Below are 26,762 nucleotides of genomic sequence, written 5' to 3' on the forward strand. Positions count from 1 at the left end.
ATCCATCTCTCCCTTCATCCATCTCTCCCTTCATCCATCCCTCCCTTCATCCCCTCCTCCCTCCCTTCATCCATCCCTCCCTCCATCCATCCATCTCTCCCTCCCTCGCTCCCTTCATCCATCCCTCCCTCCCTCCCTTCATCCATCTCTCCATCCATCCCTCCATCCCTTCATCCATCTCTCCCTCCCTCGCTCCCTTCATCCATCCCTCCCTCCCTCCCTTCATCCATCTCTCCATCCATCCCTCCATCCCTTCATCCATCCCTCCCTTCCTCCCTCCCTTCATCCATCCCTCCCTTTATCCCTCCCTTCATCCATCCCTCCCTTCATCCATCCATCTCTCCCTCCCTCGCTCCCTTCATCCCTCCCTTCATCCCTCCCTTCATCCATCCCCCCTTCATCCATCCCTCCCTTCATCCATCCATCTCTCCCTCCCTCGCTCCCTTCATCCATCCCTCCCTTCATCCCTCCCTTCATCCCTCCCTTCATCCATCCCTTCATCCCTCCCTTCATCCATCCCTCCCTTCATCCATCCCTTCATCCATCCCTTCATCCCTCCCTTCATCCATCCATCCCTCCATCCCTCCCTTCCTCCCTTCATCCCTCCCTTCATCCATCCCTTCCTCCCTCCCTTCATCCCTCCATCCCTCCCTTCATCCCTCCCTCCCTCCATCCCTCCCTTCATCCATCCCTCCCTTCATCCCTCCCTCCCTTCATCCATCCCTCCCTCCATCCCTCCATCCCTCCCTTCATCCCTCCCTTCATCCCTCCCTTCATCCATCCCTCCATCCATCCCTCCCTTCATCCCTCCCTTCACCCTCCCTTCATCCATCCCTCCATCCCTCCCTTCATCCATCCCTCCCTCCATCCATACATCTCTACCTCATCCCTCCCTCCCTTCATCCATCCCTCCCTCCATCCCTCCCTCCCTTCATCCATCCCTCCCTCCATCCATACATCTCTACCTCATCCCTCCCTTCATCCATCCCTCCATCCCTCCCTTCATCCATCCCTCCCTTCATCCATCCATCCCTCCATCCCTCCCTTCATCCATCCATCCATCCCTCCCTCCATCCCTCCCTTCATCCATCCCTCCTTCCATCCATACATCTCTACCTCATCCCTCCCTTCATCCATCCCTCCCTCCATCCATCCCTTCATCCCTCCCTTCATCCATCCATCCCTCCATCCCTCCCTCCCTTCATCCATCCCTCCATCCCTCCCTTCATCCATACAGCTCTACCTCATCCCTCCCTTCATCCCTCCATCCCTTCATCCATCTCTCCCTTCATCCCTCCCTCCCTTCATCCATCCCTCCCTTCATACATCTCTACCTCATCCCTCCATCCCTTCATCCATCCCTCCCTTCATCCATCTCTCCCTCCATCCATCCCTCCCTCCCTTCATCCATCCCTCCCTTCATCCATCTCTACCTCATCCCTCCCTTCATCCATCTCTCCATCCATCCCTCCCTTCATCCATCCATCTCTCCCTCCATCCCTCCCTTCATCCATCCATCTCTCCCTCCATCCCTCCCTTCATCCATCCATCTCTCCCTCCATCCCTCCCTTCATCCATCCATCTCTCCCTCCATCCCTCCCTTCATCTCTCCCTCCATCCATCCCACACACACCCACCCAGTCCCGCTGGCCCAGGAGCTTGTTTGATACTGGTTGTCCAGCTGTTGTTGTTTCCTGTTTTCATCTGAACATCACAGACACACAGCTACACCTCTGGGACCTGATCTATTTCACACACACACACACACACACACACACACACACACACACACACACACACACACACACACACAGAATACACGGACTTTTGCCTCTCTCCGTCTTTCTCTCTCGCTCTTGGTGATAATGTTGAATATGGTGGTGATAATGATGAATATGGGGTGATAATGATGAATATGGGGTGATAATGATGAATATGGTGGCGATAATGATGAATATGGGGTGATAATGATAGATATGGGGGAAAATGATGAATATGGGGTGATAATGATGAGTATTGGGTGATAATGATGCATATGGGCTGATAATGATGAATATGGGGGCGATAATGATGAATATGGGGTGATAATGATGAATATGGTGGTGACAATGATGAATATGGGGGTGATAATGATGAATATGGTGGTGATAATGATGAATATGGTGGTGATAATGATGAATATGGTGGTGATAATGATGAATATGGGGGTGATAATGATGAATATGGAGGTGATAATGATGAATATGGTGGTGATAATGATGAATATGGGGGTGATATTGATGAATATGGTGGTGATATTGATGAATATGGGGGTGATAATGATGAATATGGGGGTGATAATGATGAATATGGTGGTGATAATGACGAATATGGTGGTGATAATGATGGATATGGTGGTGATAATGATGAATATGGGGTGATAATGATGAATATGGTGGCGATAATGATGAATATGGGGTGATAATGATGAATATGGGGGAAAATGATGAATATGGGGTGATAATGATGAGTATTGGGTGATAATGATGCATATGGGCTGATAATGATGAATATGGGGTGATAATGATGAATATGGTGATAATGATGAATATGGGGGCGATAATGATGAATATGGGGTGATAATGATGAATGTGGAGGTGATAATGATGAATATGGTGGTGACAATGATGAATATGGGGGTGATAATGACGAATATGGTGGTGATAATGATGAATATGGTGGTGATAATGATGAATATGGTGGTGATAATGATGAATATGGGGGTGATAATGATGAATATGGAGGTGATAATGATGAATATGGTGGTGATAATGATGAATATGGGGGTGATATTGATGAATATGGTGGTGATATTGATGAATATGGGGGTGATAATGATGAATATGGGGGTGATAATGATGAATATGGTGGTGATAATGACGAATATGGTGGTGATAATGATGGATATGGTGGTGATAATGATGAATATGGGGGTGATAATGATGAATATGGGGGTGATAATGATGAATATGGGGGTGATAATGATGAATATGGTGGTGATAATGATGAATATGGGGGTGATAATGATGAATATGGGGGTGATAATGATGAATATGGTGGTGATAATGACAAATATGGTGGTGATAATGATGGATATGGTGGTGATAATGACGAATATGGTGATGATGATGAATATGGTTGTGATGGTGATAATGATGATTATGGTTGTGATAATGATGAATACGGTGGTGATAATGATGAATATGGTGGTGGTGGTGATGACGATGATGGTATCTTCATCAGGGTGATGCTAACAGGTCAGAGGCCGACGATGAGAAACTGTCGACTTTAGAAGAGGAGGAGAAGATGAAGGAGCTGTATTCAACAGGTACGGTCACACACACACACACACACACACACACACACACACACACACACACACACACACACACACACACACACACACACACACACACACACACACACACATGCGCACGCGGGCACCAGGGCTATGGGTCAATTCCAATTCAGTTTGAAATTCCAATTCAAATCTTGAATTCACTTATGGAATTGGAATTGATTTGAATTAGACTGTTTGGACTTCTTGAATTGGATTTGAATTGAAATTCCATATTTGACATTTCCCATTTAATGGAATTAACTTCTTATTGGTACGTGGGACGGTAGCGTCCCACCTGGCCAACATCCGGAGAAAATGCAGAGCGCCAAATTCAAATAAAATTACTATAAATATTAATCTTTCATGAAATCCCAAGTGTAATACATCAAAATAAAGCTTAACTTGTTGTTAATCCAGCCGCCGTGTCGAATTTCAAAAAGGCTTTACGGCGAAAGCAAAACGTGATTATCTGAGAACAGCGCTCAGCACACAAAACATTACAATCAGTTACCAGCCAAGTAGATTAGTCACGAAAGTCAGAAATAGCAATAAAATGAATCACTTACCTTTTGATGATCTTCGTATGGTTGCACTCACAAGACTCCCAGTTACACAATAAATGTTTGTTTTGTTCTATAAAGTCCTTCTTTATATCCAAAAACCTCCATTTTGTTGGTGCGTTTTGTTCAGTAATCCAATGGCTCAAATGCGGTCACAACAGACAGACGAAAATTCCAAATAGTACGGGTAAAGTTCGTAGAAACATGTCTAACGATGTTTACAATCAATCCTTAGGTTGTTTTTAAACTAAATAAATAAATAAATAAATAATCGACAATATTTCAACCGGACATTAGTGTCGTCCTTATAAAAGAAAAACACAAAAGGCGCGCTCTCACACTAGATCCACATACACCAAGTTAGTCGATGAGTCGATGTACCAGGTGTACGAGGTAATAACATGGCTATATACAGGGAGTACCAGTACTGAGTCGATGTACCAGGGGTACGAGGTAATAACATGGCTATATACAGTGAGTACCAGTACTGAGTCGATGTACCAGGTGTACGAGGTAATAACATGGCTATATACAGGGAGTACCAGTACTGAGTCGATGTACCAGGGGTACGAGGCAATAACATGGCTATATACAGGGAGTACCAGTACTGAGTCGATGTACCAGGGGTACGAGGTAATTGAGGTAGATATGTACATAGATGTACAGCTTCTACCCCTAACAGGATCGTCAAAACTGCAACAGGACAGGCAATAAACAGTAGCAGCAGCGTAAGTGATGAGTCAAAAAGTGCAAAAAAGTGTCAATGCAGATAGTCTGGGTAGCTATTAACTTTTTAACTAACTACTGATCTGTCTTATGACTTGGGGGTAGAAGCTTTTCAGGGTCCTGTTGGTTCTAGACCTTTAACCTGTCTGATGGCTTGGGGGTAGGTTGGTTCCAGTCCTTTAACCTGTCTGATGGCTTGGGGGTAGGTTGGTTACAGACCTTTAACCTGTCTGTCTGATGGCTTGGGGGTAGGTTGGTTCCAGTCCTTTAACCTGTCTGATGGCTTGGGGGTAGGTTGGTTACAGACCTTTAACCTGTCTGATGGCTTGGGGGTAGGTTGGTTACAGACCTTTAACCTGTCTGTCTGATGGCTTGGGGGTAGGTTGGTTCTAGACCTTTAACCTGTCTGATGGCTTGGGGGTAGGTTGGTTACAGACCTTTAACCTGTCTGTCTGATGGCTTGGGGGTAGGTTGGTTCCAGTCCTTTAACCTGTCTGATGGCTTGGGGGTAGGTTGGTTCCAGTCCTTTAACCTGTCTGATGGCTTGGGGGTAGGTTGGTTCCAGACCTTTAACCTGTCTGTCTGATGGCTTGGGGGTAGGTTGGTTCTAGACCTTTAACCTGTCTGATGGCTTGGGGGTAGGTTGGTTACAGACCTTTAACCTGTCTGTCTGATGGCTTGGGGGTAGGTTGGTTACAGACCTTTAACCTGTCTGATGGCTTGGGGGTAGGTTGGTTCCAGTCCTTTAACCTGTCTGATGGCTTGGGGGTAGGTTGGTTACAGACCTTTAACCTGTCTGTCTGATGGCTTGGGGGTAGGAATGGTTACAGACCTTTAACCTGTCTGATGGCTTGGGAGTAGGTTGGTTCGAGACCTTTAACCTGTCTGATGGCTTGGGGGTAGGTTGGTTCCAGACCTTTAACCTGTTAGGGCTAGGGGGCAGCATTGACACGGCTGGATAAAAAACATACCCGATTTAATCTGGTTACCACTCCTACTCAGTAACTAGAATATGCATATACTTATTACATATGGATAGAAAACACCCTAAATTTTCTAAAACTGTTTGAATGGTGTCTGTGAGTATAACAGAACTCAAATGGCAGGTCAAAACCTGAGAGATTCCTTTACAGGAAGTGGCCTGTCTGACCATTTCTGGAACTTCTTTGCCATCTCTATCATTTACTAAGGATCTCTGCTCTAACGTGACACTTCCCACGTCGTCCATAGGCTCTCAGAGCCCGGGAAAAAAGAGAATGTCGTCATTCCAGCCCCAGGCTGAAACACATTATCGCCTTTCTCAAGTGGCCCATCAAGAGACACTAGCTTATGCGCGTGACCCCGACCGCCCCCGCCTTTGGGATTTTTTTCCTCTGTTTGCCGAAAAGGAGATTCCCTGTCGGAATTTTATCGCTTTTCTACGAGAAAAATGACGTAAAAATTGATTTTAAACAGCGGTTGACATGCTTCGACGTACGGCAATGGAATACTTTGAATTTTATTGTCAGGAATTGCGCCAAGCCGCGACACTTCTTTACTATTTCGGATAGTGTCTGGAACGCACGAACAAAACGCCGCTATTCGGATATAACGATGGATTATTTTGGACCAAACCAACATTTGTTATTGAAGTAGACGTCCTGGGTGTGCATTCTGACGAAGACAACAAAAGGTAATGACATTTTTATAATAGTAAATATGATTATGGTGAGTGCTAAACTTGCCGGGTGTCTAAATAGCGAGCCCGTGATGCCTGGGCTATGTACTTAGAATATTGCAAAATGTGCTTTCACCAAAAGCTATTTTAAAATCGGACATATCGAGTGCATAGAGGAGGTCTGTATCTATAATTCTTAAAATAATTGTTATGCTTTTTGTGAACGTTTATCGTGAGTAATTTAGTAAAATGTTAGCGAATTCCCCGTAAGTTTGCGGGGGTATGCTAGTTCTGAACGTCACATGCTAATGTAAAAAGCTGGTTTTTGATATAAATATGAACTTGATTGAACAAAACATGCATGTATTGTATAACATAATGTCCTAGGGTTGTCATCTGATGAAGATCATCAAAGGTGAGTGCTGCATTTAGCTGTCTTCTGGGTTTTGGTGACATTATATGCTGGCTTGAAAAATGGGTGTCTGATTATTTCTGGCTTGGTACTCTGCTGACATAATCTAATGTTTTGCTTTCGTTGTAAAGCCTTTTTGAAATCGGACAGTGTGGTTAGATTAACGAGAGTCTTATCTTTAAATGGCTGTAAAATAGTCATATGTTTGAGAAATTGAAGTAATATGATTTTGAAGATTTTGAAAATCGCGCCACAGGATGGCAGTGGCTGTTACGTAGGTGGGACGAATTCGTCCCGCCGGTCCCATAGAGGTTAACCAGTCTGTCTTATGGATTGGTGGTAGAAACTTTTCAGGGTCCTGCTGGTTCTGGACTTCGTGCCTTTATTCTGTCTGTCTTATGACTTGGAGGGTAGAAGCTTTTCAGGGTCCTGCTGGTTCCGAACTTGGTGCCTTTATTCTGTCTGTATTTTGACTTGGAGGGTAGAAGCTTTTCAGGGTACTGCTGGTTCCGGACTTGGTGTCTTTAACCTGTCTGTCTTTTGACTTGGAGGGTAGAAGCTTTTCAGGGTCCTGCTGGTTCCGGACTTGGTGCCTTTATTTTGTCTGTCTTTTGACTTGGAGGGTAGAAGTTTTTCAGGGTACTGCTGGTTCCGGACTTGGTGTCTTTAACCTGTCTATCTTTTGACTTGGAGGGTAGAAGCTTTTCAGGGTACTACTGGTTCCGGACTTGGTCCCTTTATGCTGTGTATTATTCACTGTTCTCATAGTTAAAACACACCGTGACCTCTGATCTCTAACCCACTACAGAGTTGAAGCTCCAGGCGATGATGTTGACCCCTAACGGCCTTCTGAACCCCCGTGCCTCCATGCCCCTCCCGCCCCTCCCGTCCCCGCGGCAACGTCCGCCGCTCATCCTGCACACCTTGGCCACGCCCACGACTCGCGACAGCCATTCACGACGGGGCAGCGCGGTCTCTACGGATACAAGCAACACCCTGGACCCCAGGTCACCGGTGAGTCGTACAGACATGCGCGCACACACACACACACACACACACACACACACACACACACACACACACACACACACACACACACACACACACACACACACACACACACACACTCTAGACCAGTGTTTCTCTCCTCGAGGAGCCCCAGACTGTGGTGCTCTGAACTGATTCACCTCGTCAGGGGCTTGGTGACCAGTTGAATCAGGTGCTGTGGAATAGAACAGCTGGGGGTCCCAGAGGTCCCAGAGGAGAGGTTAGACTACCACTATTCTATAACATGGAACAGCTGGGGGTCCCAGAGGTCCCAGAGGAGAGGTTAGACTACAACTATTCTATAACATGGAACAGCTGGGGGTCCCAGAGGTCCCAGAGGAGAGGTTAGACTACCACTATTCTATAACATGGAACAGCTGGGGGTCCCAGAGGTCCCAGAGGAGAGGTTCGACTACCACTGTTCTATAACATGGAACGGCTGGGGGTCCCAGAGGTCCCAGAGGAGAGGTTAGACTACCACTATTCTATAACATGGAACAGCTGGGGGTCCCAGAGGTCCCAGAGGAGAGGTTAGACTACCACTATTCTATAACATGGAACAGCTGGGGGTCCCAGAGGTCCCAAAGGAGAGGTTCGACTACCACTGTTCTATAACATGGAACGGCTGGGGGTCCCAGAGGTCCCAGAGGAGAGGTTAGACTACCACTATTCTATAACATGGAACAGCTGGGGGTCCCAGAGGTCCCAGAGGAGAGGTTCGACTACCACTGTTCTATAACATGGAACGGCTGGGGGTCCCAGAGGTCCCAGAGGAGAGGTTAGACTACCACTATTCTATAACATGGAACAGCTGGGGGTCCCAGAGGTCCCAGAGGAGAGGTTCGACTACAACTGTTCTATAACACGGAACGGCTGGGGGTCCCAGAGGTCCCAGAGGAGAGGTTCGACTACCACTGTTCTATAACACGGAACGGCTGGGGGTCCCAGAGGTCCCAGAGGAGAGGTTAGACTACCACTATTCTATAACATGGAACAGCTGGGGGTCCCAGAGGTCCCAGAGGAGAGGTTCGACTACAACTGTTCTATAACACGGAACGGCTGGGGGTCCCAGAGGTCCCAGAGGAGAGGTTCGACTACCACTGTTCTATAACACGGAACGGCTGGGGGTCCCAGAGGTCCCAGAGGAGAGGTTAGACTACCACTATTCTATAACATGAAACAGCTGGGGGTCCCAGAGGTCCCAGAGGAGAGGTTAGACTACCACTATTCTATAACATGAAACAGCTGGGGGTCCCAGAGGTCCCAGGGGAGAGGTTAGACTACCACTATTCTATAACATGGAACAGCTGGGGGTCCCAGAGGTCCCAGAGGAGAGGTTAGACTACCACTATTCTATAACATGGAACGGCTGGGGGTCCCAGAGGTCCCAAAGGAGAGGTTAGACTACCACTATTCTATAACATGGAACAGCTGGGGGTTCCAGAGTTCCCAGAGGAGAGGTTCGACTACCACTGTTCTATAACATGGAACGGCTGGGGATCCCAAAGGTCCCAGAGGAGAGGTTAGACTACCACTATTCTATAACATGGAACAGCTGGGGGTCCCAGAGGTCCCAGAGGAGAGGTTCGACTACCACTGTTCTATAACATGGAACAGCTGGGGGTCCCAGAGGTCCCAGAGGAGAGGTTAGACTACCACTATTCTATAACATGGAACAGCTGGGGGTCCCAGAGTTCCCAGAGGAGAGGTTAGACTACCACTATTCTATAACATGGAACAGCTGGGGGTCCCAGAGGTCCCAAAGGAGAGGTTAGACTACCACTATTCTATAACATGGAACAGCTGGGGGTCCAAGAGGTCCCAAAGCAGAGGTTCGACTACCACTGTTATATAACATGGAACGGCTGGGGGTCCCAGAGGTCCCAGAGGAGAGATTAGACTACCACTATTCTATAACATGGAACAGCTGGAGGTCCCAGAGGAGAGATTAGACTACCACTATTCTATAACATGGAACGGCTGGGGGTCCCAGAGGACCCAGAGGAGAGGTTAGACTACCACTATTCTATAACATGGATCGGCTGGGGGTCCCAGAGGTCCCAGAGGAGAGGTTCGACTACCACTGTTCTATAACATGGAACGGCTGGGGGTCCCAGAGGTCCCAGAGGAGAGGTTAGACTACCATTATTCTATAACATGGAACAGCTGGGGGTCCCAGAAGTCCCAGAGGAGAGGTTAGACTACCACTATTCTATAACATGGAACAGCTGGGGGTCCCAGAGGTCCCAGAGGAGAGGTTCGACAACCACTGTTCTATAACATGGAACGGCTGGGGGTCCCAGAGGTCCCAGAGGAGAGGTTAGACTACCACTATTCTATAACATGGAACAGCTGGGGGTCCCAGAGGTCCCAGAGGAGAGGTTAGACTACCACTATTCTATAACATTGAACGGCTGGGGGTCCCAGAGGTCCCAGAGGAGAGGTTAGACTACCACTATTCTATAACATGGAACAGCTGGGGGTCCCAGAGGTCCCAGAGGAGAGGTTCGACTACCACTGTTCTATAACATGGAACGGCTGGGGGTCCCAGAGGAGAGGTTAGACTACCACTATTCTATAACATGGAACAGCTGGGGGTCCCAGAGGTCCCAGAGGAGAGGTTAGACTACCACTATTCTATAACATGGAACAGCTGGGGGTCCCAGAGGTCCCAGAGGAGAGGTTAGACGACCACTATTCTATAACATGGAACAGCTGGGGGTCCCAGAGGTTCCAGAGGAGAGGTTCGACTACCACTGTTCTATAACATGGAACGGCTGGGGGTCCCAGAGGTCCCAAAGGAGAGGTTCGACTACCACTGTTCTATAACATGGAACGGCTGGGGGTCCCAGAGGTCCCAGAGGAGAGGTTATTCTATAACATGGAACAGCTGGAGGTCCCAGAGGAGAGATTAGACTACCACTATTCTATAACATGGAACGGCTGGGGGTCCCAGAGGACCCAGAGGAGAGGTTAGACTACCACTATTCTATAACATGGATCGGCTGGGGGTCCCAGAGGTCCCAGAGGAGAGGTTCGACTACCACTGTTCTATAACATGGAACGGCTGGGGGTCCCAGAGGTCCCAGAGGAGAGGTTAGACTACCACTATTCTATAACATGGAACGGCTGGGGATCCCAGAGGTCCCAGAGGAGAGGTTAGACTACCACTATTCTATAACATGGAACAGCTGGGGGTTCCAGAGTTCCCAGAGGAGAGGTTCGACTACCACTGTTTTATAACATGGAACGGCTGGGGGTCCCAAAGGTCCCAGAGGAGAGGTTAGACTACCACTATTCTATAACATGGAACAGCTGGGGGTCCCAGAGGTCCCAGAGGAGAGGTTCGACTACCACTGTTCTATAACATGGAACGGCTGGGGGTCCCAGAGGAGAGGTTCGACTACCACTGTTCTATAACATGGAACAGCTGGGGGTCCCAGAGGTCCCAGAGGAGAGGTTAGACTACCACTATTCTATAACATGGAACGGCTGGGGGTCCCAGAGGTCCCAGAGGAGAGGTTAGACTACAACTATTCTATAACATGGAACAGCTGGGGGTCCCAGAGGTCCCAGAGGAGAGGTTAGACTACCACTATTCTATAACATGGAACAGCTGGGGGTCCCAGAGGTCCCAGAGGAGAGGTTCGACTAACACTGTTCTATAACATGGAACGGCTGGGGGTCCCAGAGGTCCCAGAGGAGAGGTTAGACTACCACTATTCTATAACATGGAACAGCTGGGGGTCCCAGAGGTCCCAGAGGAGAGGTTCGACTACCACTGTTCTATAACATGGAACGGCTGGGGGTCCCAGAGGTCCTAGAGGAGAGGTTAGACTACCACTATTCTATAACATGGAACGGCTGGGGGTCCCAGAGGTTCCAGAGGAGAGGTTAGACTACCACTATTCTATAACATGGAACGGCTGGGGGTCCCAGAGGTCCCAGAGGAGAGGTTAGACTACCACTATTCTATAACATGGAACGGCTGGGGGTCCCAGAGGTCCCAGAGGAGAGGTTAGACTACCACTATTCTATAACATGGAACGGCTGGGGGTCCCAGAGGTCCCAGAGGAGAGGTTAGACTACCACTATTCTATAACATGGAACGGCTGGGGGTCCCAGAGGTTCCAGAGGAGAGGTTAGACTACCACTATTCTATAACATGGAACGGCTGGGGGTCCCAGAGGTCCCAGAGGAGAGGTTAGACTACCACTATTCTATAACATGGAACAGCTGGGGGTCCCAGAGGTCCCAGAGGAGAGGTTCGACTACCACTGTTCTATAACATGGAACGGCTGGGGGTCCCAGAGGTCCCAGAGGAGAGGTTAGACTACCACTATTCTATAACATGGAACAGCTGGGGGTCCCAGAGGTCCCAGAGGAGAGGTTAGACTACCACTATTCTATAACATGGAACAGCTGGGGGTCCCAGAGGTCCCAGAGGAGAGGTTAGACGACCACTATTCTATAACATCGAACAGCTGGGGGTCCCAGAGGTCCCAGAGGAGAGGTTAGACTACCACTGTTCTATAACATGGAACGGCTGGGGGTCCCAGAGGTCCCAGAGGAGAGGTTCGACTACCACTGTTCTATAACATGAAACAGCTGGGGGTCCCAGAGGAGAGGTTAGACGACCACTATTCTATAACATGGAACAGCTGGGGGTCCCAGAGGACCCAGAGGAGAGGTTAGACTACCACTGTTCTATAACATGAAACAGCTGGGGGTCCCAGAGGAGAGGTTAGACGACCACTATTCTATAACATGGAACAGCTGGGGTCCCAGAGGACCCAGAGGAGAGGTTAGACTACCACTGTTCTATAACATGGAACAGCTGGGGGTCCCAGAGGTCCCAGAGGAGAGGTTCGACTACCACTGTTCTATAACATGGAACGGCTGGGGGTCCCAGAGGTCCCAGAGGAGAGGTTAGACTACCACTGTTCTATAACATGGAACGGCTGGGGGTCCCAGAGGTCCCAGAGGAGAGGTTCGACTACCACTGTTCTATAACATGGAACGGCTGGGGGTCCCAGAGGTCCCAGAGGAGAGGTTCGACTACCACTGTTCTATAACATGGAACGGCTGGGGGGTCCCAGAGGTCCCAGAGGAGAGGTTAGACTACCACTATTCTATAACATGGAACGGCTGGGGGTCCCAGAGGTCCCAGAGGAGAGGTTAGACTACCACTATAATATAACATGGAACGGCTGAGGGTCCCAGAGTTCCCAGAGGAGAGGTTAGACTACCACTATTCTATAACATGGAACAGCTGGAGGTCCCAGAGGAGAGATTAGACTACCACTATTCTATAACATGGAACGGCTGGGGGTCCCAGAGGACCCAGAGGAGAGGTTAGACTACCACTATTCTATAACATGGATCGGCTGGGGGTCCCAGAGGTCCCAGAGGAGAGGTATGACTACCACTGTTCTATAACATGGAACGGCTGGGGGTCCCAGAGGTCCCAGAGGAGAGGTTAGACTACCATTATTCTATAACATGGAACAGCTGGGGGTCCCAGAGGTCCCAGAGGAGAGGTTCGACTACCACTGTTCTATAACATGGAACGGCTGGGGGTCCCGGAGGTCCCAGAGGAGAGGTTAGACTACCACTATTCTATAACATGGAACAGCTTGGGGTCCCAGAGGTCCCAGAGGAGAGGTTCGACTACCACTGTTCTATAACATGGAACGGCTGGGGGTCCCAGAGGTCCCTTAGGAGAGGTTAGACTACCACTATTCTATAACATGGAACAGCTGGGGGTCCCAGAGGTCCCAGAGGAGAGGTTAGACTACCACTATTCTATAACATTGAACGGCTGGGGGTCCCAGAGGTCCCAGAGGAGAGGTTAGACTACCACTATTCTATAACATGGAACAGCTGGGGGTCCCAGAGGTCCCAGAGGAGAGGTTCGACTACCACTGTTCTATAACATGGAACGGCTGGGGGTCCCAGAGGAGAGGTTAGACTACCACTATTCTATAACATGGAACAGCTGGGGGTCCCAGAGGTCCCAGAGGAGAGGTTAGACTACCACTATTCTATAACATGGAACAGCTGGGGGTCCCAGAGGTCCCAGAGGAGAGGTTAGACGACCACTATTCTATAACATGGAACAGCTGGGGGTCCCAGAGGTTCCAGAGGAGAGGTTCGACTACCACTGTTCTATAACATGGAACGGCTGGGGGTCCCAGAGGTCCCAGAGGAGAGGTTAGACGACCACTATTCTATAACATGGAACAGCTGGGGGTCCCAGAGGTCCCAAAGGAGAGGTTCGACTACCACTGTTCTATAACATGGAACGGCTGGGGGTCCCAGAGGTCCCAGAGGAGAGGTTATTCTATAACATGGAACAGCTGGAGGTCCCAGAGGAGAGATTAGACTACCACTATTCTATAACATGGAACGGCTGGGGGTCCCAGAGGACCCAGAGGAGAGGTTAGACTACCACTATTCTATAACATGGATCGGCTGGGGGTCCCAGAGGTCCCAGAGGAGAGGTTCGACTACCACTGTTCTATAACATGGAACGGCTGGGGGTCCCAGAGGTCCCAGAGGAGAGGTTAGACTACCACTGTTCTATAACATGGAACAGCTGGGGGTTCCAGAGGTCCCAGAGGAGAGGTTCGACTACCACTATTCTATAACATGGAACAGCTGGGGGTCCCAGAGGTCCCAGAGGAGAGGTTCGACTACCACTGTTCTATAACATGGAACGGCTGGGGGTCCCAGAGGAGAGGTTCGACTACCACTGTTCTATAACATGGAACAGCTGGGGGTCCCAGAGGTCCCAGAGGAGAGGTTAGACTACCACTATTCTATAACATGGAACGGCTGGGGGTCCCAGAGGTCCCAGAGGAGAGGTTAGACTACAACTATTCTATAACATGGAACAGCTGGGGGTCCCAGAGGTCCCAGAGGAGAGGTTAGACTACCACTATTCTATAACATGGAACAGCTGGGGGTCCCAGAGGTCCCAGAGGAGAGGTTCGACTAACACTGTTCTATAACATGGAACGGCTGGGGGTCCCAGAGGTCCCAGAGGAGAGGTTAGACTACCACTATTCTATAACATGGAACAGCTGGGGGTCCCAGAGGTCCCAGAGGAGAGGTTCGACTACCACTGTTCTATAACATGGAACGGCTGGGGGTCCCAGAGGTCCTAGAGGAGAGGTTAGACTACCACTATTCTATAACATGGAACGGCTGGGGGTCCCAGAGGTTCCAGAGGAGAGGTTAGACTACCACTATTCTATAACATGGAACGGCTGGGGGTCCCAGAGGTCCCAGAGGAGAGGTTAGACTACCACTATTCTATAACATGGAACGGCTGGGGGTCCCAGAGGTCCCAGAGGAGAGGTTAGACTACCACTATTCTATAACATGGAACGGCTGGGGGTCCCAGAGGTCCCAGAGGAGAGGTTAGACTACCACTATTCTATAACATGGAACGGCTGGGGGTCCCAGAGGTTCCAGAGGAGAGGTTAGACTACCACTATTCTATAACATGGAACGGCTGGGGGTCCCAGAGGTCCCAGAGGAGAGGTTAGACTACCACTATTCTATAACATGGAACAGCTGGGGGTCCCAGAGGTCCCAGAGGAGAGGTTCGACTACCACTGTTCTATAACATGGAACGGCTGGGGGTCCCAGAGGTCCCAGAGGAGAGGTTAGACTACCACTATTCTATAACATGGAACAGCTGGGGGTCCCAGAGGTCCCAGAGGAGAGGTTAGACTACCACTATTCTATAACATGGAACAGCTGGGGGTCCCAGAGGTCCCAGAGGAGAGGTTAGACGACCACTATTCTATAACATCGAACAGCTGGGGGTCCCAGAGGTCCCAGAGGAGAGGTTAGACTACCACTGTTCTATAACATGGAACGGCTGGGGGTCCCAGAGGTCCCAGAGGAGAGGTTCGACTACCACTGTTCTATAACATGAAACAGCTGGGGGTCCCAGAGGAGAGGTTAGACGACCACTATTCTATAACATGGAACAGCTGGGGGTCCCAGAGGACCCAGAGGAGAGGTTAGACTACCACTGTTCTATAACATGAAACAGCTGGGGGTCCCAGAGGAGAGGTTAGACGACCACTATTCTATAACATGGAACAGCTGGGGGTCCCAGAGGACCCAGAGGAGAGGTTAGACTACCACTGTTCTATAACATGGAACAGCTGGGGGTCCCAGAGGTCCCAGAGGAGAGGTTCGACTACCACTGTTCTATAACATGGAACGGCTGGGGGTCCCAGAGGTCCCAGAGGAGAGGTTAGACTACCACTGTTCTATAACATGGAACGGCTGGGGGTCCCAGAGGTCCCAGAGGAGAGGTTCGACTACCACTGTTCTATAACATGGAACGGCTGGGGGTCCCAGAGGTCCCAGAGGAGAGGTTCGACTACCACTGTTCTATAACATGGAACGGCTGGGGGGTCCCAGAGGTCCCAGAGGAGAGGTTAGACTACCACTATTCTATAACATGGAACGGCTGGGGGTCCCAGAGGTCCCAGAGGAGAGGTTAGACTACCACTATAATATAACATGGAACGGCTGAGGGTCCCAGAGTTCCCAGAGGAGAGGTTAGACTACCACTATTCTATAACATGGAACAGCTGGAGGTCCCAGAGGAGAGATTAGACTACCACTATTCTATAACATGGAACGGCTGGGGGTCCCAGAGGACCCAGAGGAGAGGTTAGACTACCACTATTCTATAACATGGATCGGCTGGGGGTCCCAGAGGTCCCAGAGGAGAGGTATGACTACCACTGTTCTATAACATGGAACGGCTGGGGGTCCCAGAGGTCCCAGAGGAGAGGTTAGACTACCATTATTCTATAACATGGAACAGCTGGGGGTCCCAGAGGTCCCAGAGGAGAGGTTCGACTACCACTGTTCTATAACATGGAACGGCTGGGGGTCCCGGAGGTCCCAGAGGAGAGGTTAGACTACCACTATTCTATAACATGGAACAGCTTGGGGTCCCAGAGGTCCCAGAGGAGAGGTTCGACTACCACTGTTCTATAACATGGAACGGCTGGGGGTCCCAGAGGTCCCTTAGGAGAGGTTAGACTACCACTATTCTATAACATGGAACAGCTGGGGGTCCCAGAGGTCCCAGAGGAGAGGTTAGACTACCACTATTCTATAACATGGAACAGCTGGGGGTCCCAGAGGAGAGGTTAGACTACCACTATTCTATAACATGGAACAGCTGGGGGTCCCAGAGGTCCCAAAGGAGAGGTTCGACTACCACTGTTCTATAACATGGAACGGCTGGGGGTCCCAGAGGTCCCAGAGGAGAGGTTAGACTACCACTATTCTATAACATGGAACAGCTGGAGGTCCCAGAGGAGAGATTAGACTACCACTATTCTATAACATGGAACGGCTGAGGGGTCCCAGAGGACCCAGAGGAGAGGTTAGACTACCACTATTCTATAACATGGATCGGCTGGGGGTCCCAGAGGTCCCAGAGGAGAGGTTCGACTACCACTGTTCTATAACATGGAACGGCTGGGGGTCCCAGAGGTCCCAGAGGAGAGGTTAGACTACCATTATTCTATAACATGGAACAGCTGGGGGTCCCAGAGGTCCCAGAGGAGAGGTTAGAATACCACTATTCTATAACATGGAACAGCTGGGGGTCCCAGAGGTCCCAGAGGAGAGGTTCGACAACCACTGTTCTATAACATGGAACGGCTGGGGGTCCCAGAGGTCCCAGAGGAGAGGTTAGACTACCACTATTCTATAACATGGAACAGCTGGGGGTCCCAGAGGTCCCAGAGGAGAGGTTAGACTACCACTATTCTATAACATGGAACGGCTGGGGGTCCCAGAGGTCCCAGAGGAGAGGTTAGACTACCACTATTCTATAACATGGAACAGCTGGGGGTCCCAGAGGTCCCAGAGGAGAGGTTCGACTACCACTGTTCTATAACATGGAACGGCTGGGGGTCCCAGAGGTCCCAGAGGAGAGGTTAGACTACCACTATTCTATAACATGGAACAGCTGGGGGTCCCAGAGGTCCCAGAGGAGAGGTTAGACTACCACTATTCTATAACATGGAACAGCTGGCGGTCCCAGAGGTCCCAGAGGAGAGGTTAGACGACCACTATTCTATAACATGGAACAGCTGGGGGTCCCAGAGGTCCCAGAGGAGAGGTTCGACTACCACTGTTCTATAACATGGAACGGCTGGGGGTCCCAGAGGTCCCAGAGGAGAGGTTAGACTACCACTATTCTATAACATGGAACAGCTGGGTGTCCCAGAGGTCCCAGAGGAGAGGTTAGACTACCACTATTCTATACCATGGAACGGCTGGGGGTCCCAGAGGTCCCAGAGGAGAGGTTAGACTACCACTATTCTATAACATGGAACGGCTGGGGGTCCCAGAGGTCCCAGAGGAGACGTTCGACTACCACTGTTCTATAACATGGAACGGATGGGGGTCCCAGAGGTCCCAGAGGAGAGGTTCGACTACCACTGTTCTATAACATGGAACGGCTGGGGGTCCCAGAGGTCCCAGAGGAGAGGTTAGACTACCACTATTCTATAACATGGAATAGCTGGGGGTCCCAGAGGTCCCAGAGGAGAGGTTCGACTACCACTGTTCTATAACATGGAACGGCTGGGGGTCCCAGAGGTCCCAGAGGAGAGGTTAGACTACCACTATTCTATAACATGGAACAGCTGGAGGTCCCAGAGGAGAGGTTAGACTACCACTATTCTATAACCAGGAACGGCTGGGGGTCCCAGAGGTTCCAGAGGAGAGGTTAGAATACCACTATTCTATAACATGGAACGGCTGGGGGTCCCAGAGGTCCCAGAGGAGAGGTTAGACTACCACTGTTCTATAACATGGAACGGCTGGGGGTCCCAGAGGTCCCAGAGGAGAGGTTCGACTACCACTGTTCTATAACATGGAACGGCTGGGGGTCCCAGAGGTCCCAGAGGAGAGGTTAGACTACCACTATTCTATAACATGGAACAGCTGGGTGTCCCAGAGGTCCCAGAGGAGAGGTTAGACTACCACTATTCTATAACATGGAACGGCTGGGGGTCCCTGAGGTCCCAGAAGAGAGGTTAGACTACCACTATTCTATAACATGAAACAGCTGGGGGTCCCAGAGGTCCCAGAGTAGAGGTTCGACTACCACTGTTCTATAACATGGAACGGCTGGGGGTCCCAGAGGTCCCAGAGGAGAGGTTAGACTACCACTATTCTATAACATGGAACGGCTGGGGGTCCCAGAGGTCCCAGAGGAGAGGTTAGACTACCACTATTCTATAACATGGAACGGCTGGGGGTCCCAGAGGTCCCAGAGGAGAGGTTCGACTACCACTGTTCTATAACATGGAACGGATGGGGGTCCCAGAGGAGAGGTTAGACTTCCAGTATTCTATAACATGGAACAGCTGGGGGTCCCAGAGGACCCAGAGGAGAGGTTAGACTACCACTGTTCTATAACATGGAACGGCTGGGGGTCCCAGAGGTCCCAGAGGAGAGGTTAGACTACCACTGTTCTATAACATGGAACGGCTGGGGGTCCCAGAGGTCCCAGAGTTCCCAGAGGAGAGGTTCGACTACCACTGTTCTATAACATGGAACGGCTGGGGGTCCCAGAGGTCCCAGAGGAGAGGTTAGACTACCACTATTCTATAACATGGAACGGCTGGGGGTCCCAGACGTCCCAGAGGAGAGGTTAGACTACAACTATTCTATAACATGGAACAGCTGGGGGTCCCAGAGGTCCCAGAGGAGAGGTTAGACTACCACTATTCTATAACATGGAACAGCTGGGGGTCCCAGAGGTCCCAGAGGAGAGGTTAGACTACCACTATTCTATAACATGGAACAGCTGGGGGTCCCAGAGGTCCCAGAGGAGAGGTTCGACTACCACTATTCTATAACATGGAATGGCTGGGGGTCCCAGAGGTCCCAGAGGAGAGGTTAGACTACCACTATTCTATAACATGGAACGGCTGGGGGTCCCAGAGGTCCCAGAGGAGAGGTTCGACTACCACTGTTCTATAACATGGAACGGCTGGGGGTCCCAGAGGTCCCAGAGGAGAGGTTAGACTACCACTATTCTATAACATGGAACAGCTGGGGGTCCCAGAGGTCCCAGAGGAGAGGTTAGACTACCACTATTCTATAACATGGAACAGCTGGGGGTCCCAGAGGTCCCAGAGGAGAGGTTAGACTACCACTATTCTATAACATGGAACAGCTGGGGGTCCCAGAGGTCCCAGAGGAGAGGTTAGACTACCACTATTCTATAACATGGAACAGCTGGGGGTCCCAGAGGTCCCAGAGGAGAGGTTCGACTACCACTGTTCTATAACATGGAACGGCTGGGGGTCCCAGAGGTCCCAGAGGAGAGGTTCGACTACCACTGTTCTATAACATGGAACGGCTGGGGGTCCCAGAGGTCCCAGAGGAGAGGTTAGACTACCACTATTCTATAACATGGAACAGCTGGGGGTCCCAGAGGTCCCAGAGGAGAGGTTCGACTACCACTGTTCTATAACATGGAACGGCTGGGGGTCCCAGAGGTCCCAAAGGAGAGGTTAGACTACCACTATTCTATAACATGGAACAGCTGGAGGTCCCAGAGGAGAGGTTAGACTACCACTATTCTATAACATGGAATGGCTGGGGGTCCCAGAGGTCCCAGAGGAGAGGTTAGACTACCACTATTCTATAACATGGAACGGCTGGGGGTCCCAGAGGTCCCAGAGGAGAGGTTCGACTACCACTGTTCTATAACATGGAACGGCTGGGGGTCCCAGAGGTCCCAGAGGAGAGGTTAGACTACCACTATTCTATAACATGGAACAGCTGGGGGTCCCAGAGGTCCCAGAGGAGAGGTTAGACTACCACTATTCTATAACATGGAACAGCTGGGGGTCCCAGAGGTCCCAGAGGAGAGGTTAGACTACCACTATTCTATAACATGGAACAGCTGGGGGTCCCAGAGGTCCCAGAGGAGAGGTTCGACTACCACTGTTCTATAACATGGAACGGCTGGGGGTCCCAGAGGTCCCAGAGGAGAGGTTCGACTACCACTGTTCTATAACATGGAACGGCTGGGGGTCCCAGAGGTCCCAGAGGAGAGGTTCGACTACCACTGTTCTATAACATGGAACGGCTGGGGGTCCCAGAGGTCCCAGAGGAGAGGTTAGACTACCACTATTCTATAACATGGAACGGCTGGGGGTCCCAGAGGTCCCAGAGGAGAGGTTCGACTACCACTGTTCTATAACATGGAACGGCTGGGGGTCCCAGAGGTCCCAGAGGAGAGGTTAGACTACCACTATTCCATAACATGGAACAGCTGGGGGTCCCAGAGGTCCCAGAGGAGAGGTTAGACTACCACTATTCTATAACATGGAACAGCTGGGGGTCCCAGAGGTCCCAGAGGAGAGGTTAGACTACCACTATTCTATAACATGGAACAGCTGGGGGTCCCAGAGGTCCCAGAGGAGAGGTTCGACTACCACTGTTCTATAACATGGAACGGCTGGGGGTCCCAGAGGTCCCAGAGGAGAGGTTCGACTACCACTGTTCTATAACATGGAACGGCTGGGGGTCCCAGAGGTCCCAGAGGAGAGGTTAGACTACCACTATTCTATAACATGGAACAGCTGGGGGTCCCAGAGGTCCCAGAGGAGAGGTTCGACTACCACTGTTCTATAACATGGAACGGCTGGGGGTCCCAGAGGTACCAAAGGAGAGGTTAGACTACCACTATTCTATAACATGGAACAGCTGGAGGTCCCAGAGGAGAGGTTAGACTACCACTATTCTATAACATGGAATGGCTGGGGGTCCCAGAGGTCCCAGAGGAGAGGTTAGACTACCACTATTCTATAACATGGAACGGCTGGGGGTCCCAGAGGTCCCAGAGGAGAGGTTCGACTACCACTGTTCTATAACATGGAACGGCTGGGGGTCCCAGAGGTCCCAGAGGAGAGGTTAGACTACCACTATTCTATAACATGGAACAGCTGGGGGTCCCAGAGGTCCCAGAGGAGAGGTTAGACTACCACTATTCTATAACATGGAACAGCTGGGGGTCCCAGAGGTCCCAGAGGAGAGGTTAGACTACCACTATTCTATAACATGGAACAGCTGGGGGTCCCAGAGGTCCCAGAGGAGAGGTTCGACAACCACTGTTCTATAACATGGAACGCCTGGGGGTCCCAGAGGTCCCAGAGGAGAGGTTAGACTACCACTATTCTATAACATGGAACAGCTGGGGGTCCCAGAGGTCCCAGAGGAGAGGTTCGACTACCACTGTTCTATAACATGGAACGGCTGGGGGTCCCAGAGGTCCCAGAGGAGAGGTTAGACTACCACTATTCTATAACATGGAACAGCTGGAGGTCCCAGAGGAGAGGTTAGACTACCACTATTCTATAACATGGAACGGCTGGGGGTCCCAGAGGTCCCAGAGGAGAGGTTAGACTACCACTATTCTATAACATGGAACGGCTGGGGGTCCCAGAGGTTCCAGAGGAGAGGTTAGACTACCACTATTCTATAACATGGAACGGCTGGGGATCCCAGAGGTCCCAGAGGAGAGGTTAGACTACCACTATTCTATAACATGGAACAGCTGGGGGTCCCAGAGGTCCCAGAGGAGAGGTTCGACTACCACTGTTCTATAACATGGAACGGCTGGGGGTCCCAGAGGTCCCAGAGGAGAGGTTAGACTACCACTGTTCTATAACATGGAACGGCTGGGGGTCCCAGAGGTCCCAGAGGAGAGGTTCGACTACCACTGTTCTATAACATGGAACGGCTGGGGGTCCCAGAGGTCCCAGAGGAGAGGTTAGACTACCACTATTCTATAACATGGAACAGCTGGGGGTCCCAGAGGTCCCAGAGGAGAGGTTAGACTACCACTATTCTATAACATGGAACGGCTGGGGGTCCCTGAGGTCCCAGAAGAGAGGTTAGACTACCACTATTCTATAACATGAAACAGCTGGGGGTCCCAGAGGTCCCAGAGGAGAGGTTCGACTACCACTGTTCTATAACATGGAACGGCTGGGGGGTCCCAGAGGTCCCAGAGGAGAGGTTAGACTACCACTATTCTATAACATGGAACGGCTGGGGGTCCCAGAGGTCCCAGAGGAGAGGTTAGACTACCACTATTCTATAACATGGAACTGCTGGGGGTCCCAGAGGTCCCAGAGGAGAGGTTCGACTACCACTGTTCTATAACATGGAACGGATGGGGGTCCCAGAGGTCCCAGAGGAGAGGTTAGACTTCCAGTATTCTATAACATGGAACAGCTGGGGGTCCCAGAGGACCCAGAGGAGAGGTTAGACTACCACTGTTCTATAACATGGAACTGCTGGGGGTCCCAGAGGTCCCAGAGGAGAGGTTAGACTACCACTGTTCTATAACATGGAACGGCTGGGGGTCCCAGAGGTCCCAGAGTTCCCAGAGGAGAGGTTCGACTACCACTGTTCTATAACATGGAACGGCTGGGGGTCCCAGAGGTCCCAGAGGAGAGGTTAGACTACCACTATTCTATAACATGGAACAGCTGGGGGTCCCAGAGGTCCCAGAGGAGAGGTTAGACTACCACTATTCTATAACATGGAACAGCTGGGGGTCCCAGAGGTCCCAGAGGAGAGGTTAGACTACCACTATTCTATAACATGGAACAGCTGGGGGTCCCAGAGGTCCCAGAGGAGAGGTTCGACTACCACTGTTCTATAACATGGAACGGCTGGGGGTCCCAGAGGTCCCAGAGGAGAGGTTAGACTACCACTATTCTATAACATGGAACAGCTGGGGGTCCCAGAGGTCCCAGAGGAGAGGTTAGACTACCACTGTTCTATAACATGGAACGGCTGGGGGTCCCAGAGGTCCCAGAGGAGAGGTTCGACTACCACTGTTCTATAACATGGAACGGCTGGGGGTCCCAGAGGTCCCAGAGGAGAGGTTAGACTACCACTATTCTATAACATGGAACAGCTGGGGGTCCCAGAGGTCCCAGAGGAGAGGTTCGACTACCACTGTTCTATAACATGGAACGGCTGGGGGTCCCAGAGGTCCCAGAGGAGAGGTTAGACTACCACTATTCTATAACATGGAACAGCTGGAGGTCCCAGAGGAGAGGTTAGACTACCACTATTCTATAACATGGAATGGCTGGGGGTCCCAGAGGTCCCAGAGGAGAGGTTAGACTACCACTATTCTATAACATGGAACGGCTGGGGGTCCCAGAGGTCCCAGAGGAGAGGTTCGACTACCACTGTTCTATAACATGGAACGGCTGGGGGTCCCAGAGGTCCCAGAGGAGAGGTTAGACTACCACTATTCTATAACATGGAACAGCTGGGGGTCCCAGAGGTCCCAGAGGAGAGGTTAGACTACCACTATTCTATAACATGGAACAGCTGGGGGTCCCAGAGGTCCCAGAGGAGAGGTTAGACTACCACTATTCTATAACATGGAACAGCTGGGGGTCCCAGAGGTCCCAGAGGAGAGGTTAGACTACCACTATTCTATAACATGGAACAGCTGGGGGTCCCAGAGGTCCCAGAGGAGAGGTTCGACAACCACTGTTCTATAACATGGAACGGCTGGGGGTCCCAGAGGTCCCAGAGGAGAGGTTAGACTACCACTATTCTATAACATGGAACAGCTGGGGGTCCCAGAGGTCCCAGAGGAGAGGTTCGACTACCACTGTTCTATAACATGGAACGGCTGGGGGTCCCAGAGGTCCCAGAGGAGAGGTTAGACTACCACTATTCTATAACATGGAACAGCTGGAGGTCCCAGAGGAGAGGTTAGACTACCACTATTCTATAACATGGAACGGCTGGGGGTCCCAGAGGTCCCAGAGGAGAGGTTAGACTACCACTATTCTATAACATGGAACGGCTGGGGGTCCCAGAGGTTCCAGAGGAGAGGTTAGACTACCACTATTCTATAACATGGAACGGCTGGGGATCCCAGAGGTCCCAGAGGAGAGGTTAGACTACCACTATTCTATAACATGGAACAGCTGGGGGTCCCAGAGGTCCCAGAGGAGAGGTTCGACTACCACTGTTCTATAACATGGAACGGCTGGGGGTCCCAGAGGTCCCAGAGGAGAGGTTAGACTACCACTATTCTATAACATGGAACAGCTGGGGGTCCCAGAGGTCCCAGAGGAGAGGTTAGACTACCACTATTCTATAACATGGAACAGCAGGGGGTCCCAGAGGTCCCAGAGGAGAGGTTAGACTACCACTATTCTATAACATGGAACAGCTGGGGGTCCCAGAGGTCCCAGAGGAGAGGTTCGACTACCACTGTTCTATAACATGGAACGGCTGGGGGTCCCAGAGGTCCCAGAGGAGAGGTTAGACTACCACTATTCTATAACATGGAACAGCTGGAGGTCCCAGAGGAGAGGTTAGACTACCACTATTCTATAACATGGAACGGCTGGGGGTCCCAGAGGTCCCAGAGGAGAGGTTAGACTACCACTATTCTATAACATGGAACGGCTGGGGGTCCCAGAGGTTCCAGAGGAGAGGTTAGACTACCACTATTCTATAACATGGAACGGCTGGGGATCCCAGAGGTCCCAGAGGAGAGGTTAGACTACCACTATTCTATAACATGGAACAGCTGGGGGTCCCAGAGGTCCCAGAGGAGAGGTTCGACTACCACTGTTCTATAACATGGAACGGCTGGGGGTCCCAGAGGTCCCAGAGGAGAGGTTAGACTACCACTGTTCTATAACATGGAACGGCTGGGGGTCCCAGAGGTCCCAGAGGAGAGGTTCGACTACCACTGTTCTATAACATGGAACGGCTGGGGGTCCCAGAGGTCCCAGAGGAGAGGTTAGACTACCACTATTCTATAACATGGAACAGCTGGGGGTCCCAGAGGTCCCAGAGGAGAGGTTAGACTACCACTATTCTATAACATGGAACGGCTGGGGGTCCCTGAGGTCCCAGAAGAGAGGTTAGACTACCACTATTCTATAACATGAAACAGCTGGGGGTCCCAGAGGTCCCAGAGGAGAGGTTCGACTACCACTGTTCTATAACATGGAACGGCTGGGGGGTCCCAGAGGTCCCAGAGGAGAGGTTAGACTACCACTATTCTATAACATGGAACGGCTGGGGGTCCCAGAGGTCCCAGAGGAGAGGTTAGACTACCACTATTCTATAACATGGAACTGCTGGGGGTCCCAGAGGTCCCAGAGGAGAGGTTCGACTACCACTGTTCTATAACATGGAACGGATGGGGGTCCCAGAGGTCCCAGAGGAGAGGTTAGACTTCCAGTATTCTATAACATGGAACAGCTGGGGGTCCCAGAGGACCCAGAGGAGAGGTTAGACTACCACTGTTCTATAACATGGAACTGCTGGGGGTCCCAGAGGTCCCAGAGGAGAGGTTAGACTACCACTGTTCTATAACATGGAACGGCTGGGGGTCCCAGAGGTCCCAGAGGAGAGGTTAGACTACCACTATTCTATAACATGGAACGGCTGGGGGTCCCAGACGTCCCAGAGGAGAGGTTAGACTACAACTATTCTATAACATGGAACAGCTGGGGGTCCCAGAGGTCCCAGAGGAGAGGTTAGACTACCACTATTCTATAACATGGAACAGCTGGGGGTCCCAGAGGTCCCAGAGGAGAGGTTAGACTACCACTATTCTATAACATGGAACAGCTGGGGGTCCCAGAGGTCCCAGAGGAGAGGTTCGACTACCACTGTTCTATAACATGGAACGGCTGGGGGTCCCAGAGGTCCCAGAGGAGAGGTTAGACTACCACTATTCTATAACATGGAACAGCTGGGGGTCCCAGAGGTCCCAGAGGAGAGGTTAGACTACCACTGTTCTATAACATGGAACGGCTGGGGGTCCCAGAGGTCCCAGAGGAGAGGTTCGACTACCACTGTTCTATAACATGGAACGGCTGGGGGTCCCAGAGGTCCCAGAGG

The 26,762-nt window shown here is 50.8% G+C and overlaps 1 protein-coding gene across 1 annotated transcript in view; it reads left to right on the plus strand.

The window, feature by feature from the left end:
- Window positions 1-26,762, plus strand: part of LOC106592863 (voltage-dependent T-type calcium channel subunit alpha-1H) — a 103,885-nt gene that overhangs the window by 41,436 nt on the left and 35,687 nt on the right. The window contains exons 15-16 of the mRNA XM_045712369.1: window positions 3,283-3,367; window positions 7,543-7,748. Coding sequence (XP_045568325.1) covers window positions 3,283-3,367; window positions 7,543-7,748 — 291 coding nt within the window. The remainder of the gene's footprint in view (window positions 1-3,282; window positions 3,368-7,542; window positions 7,749-26,762) is intronic.

The sequence above is a fragment of the Salmo salar genome, chromosome ssa02 (assembly GCF_905237065.1).
Source record: "Salmo salar chromosome ssa02, Ssal_v3.1, whole genome shotgun sequence".
NCBI classification, from domain to species: Eukaryota; Metazoa; Chordata; class Actinopteri; order Salmoniformes; family Salmonidae; genus Salmo; species Salmo salar.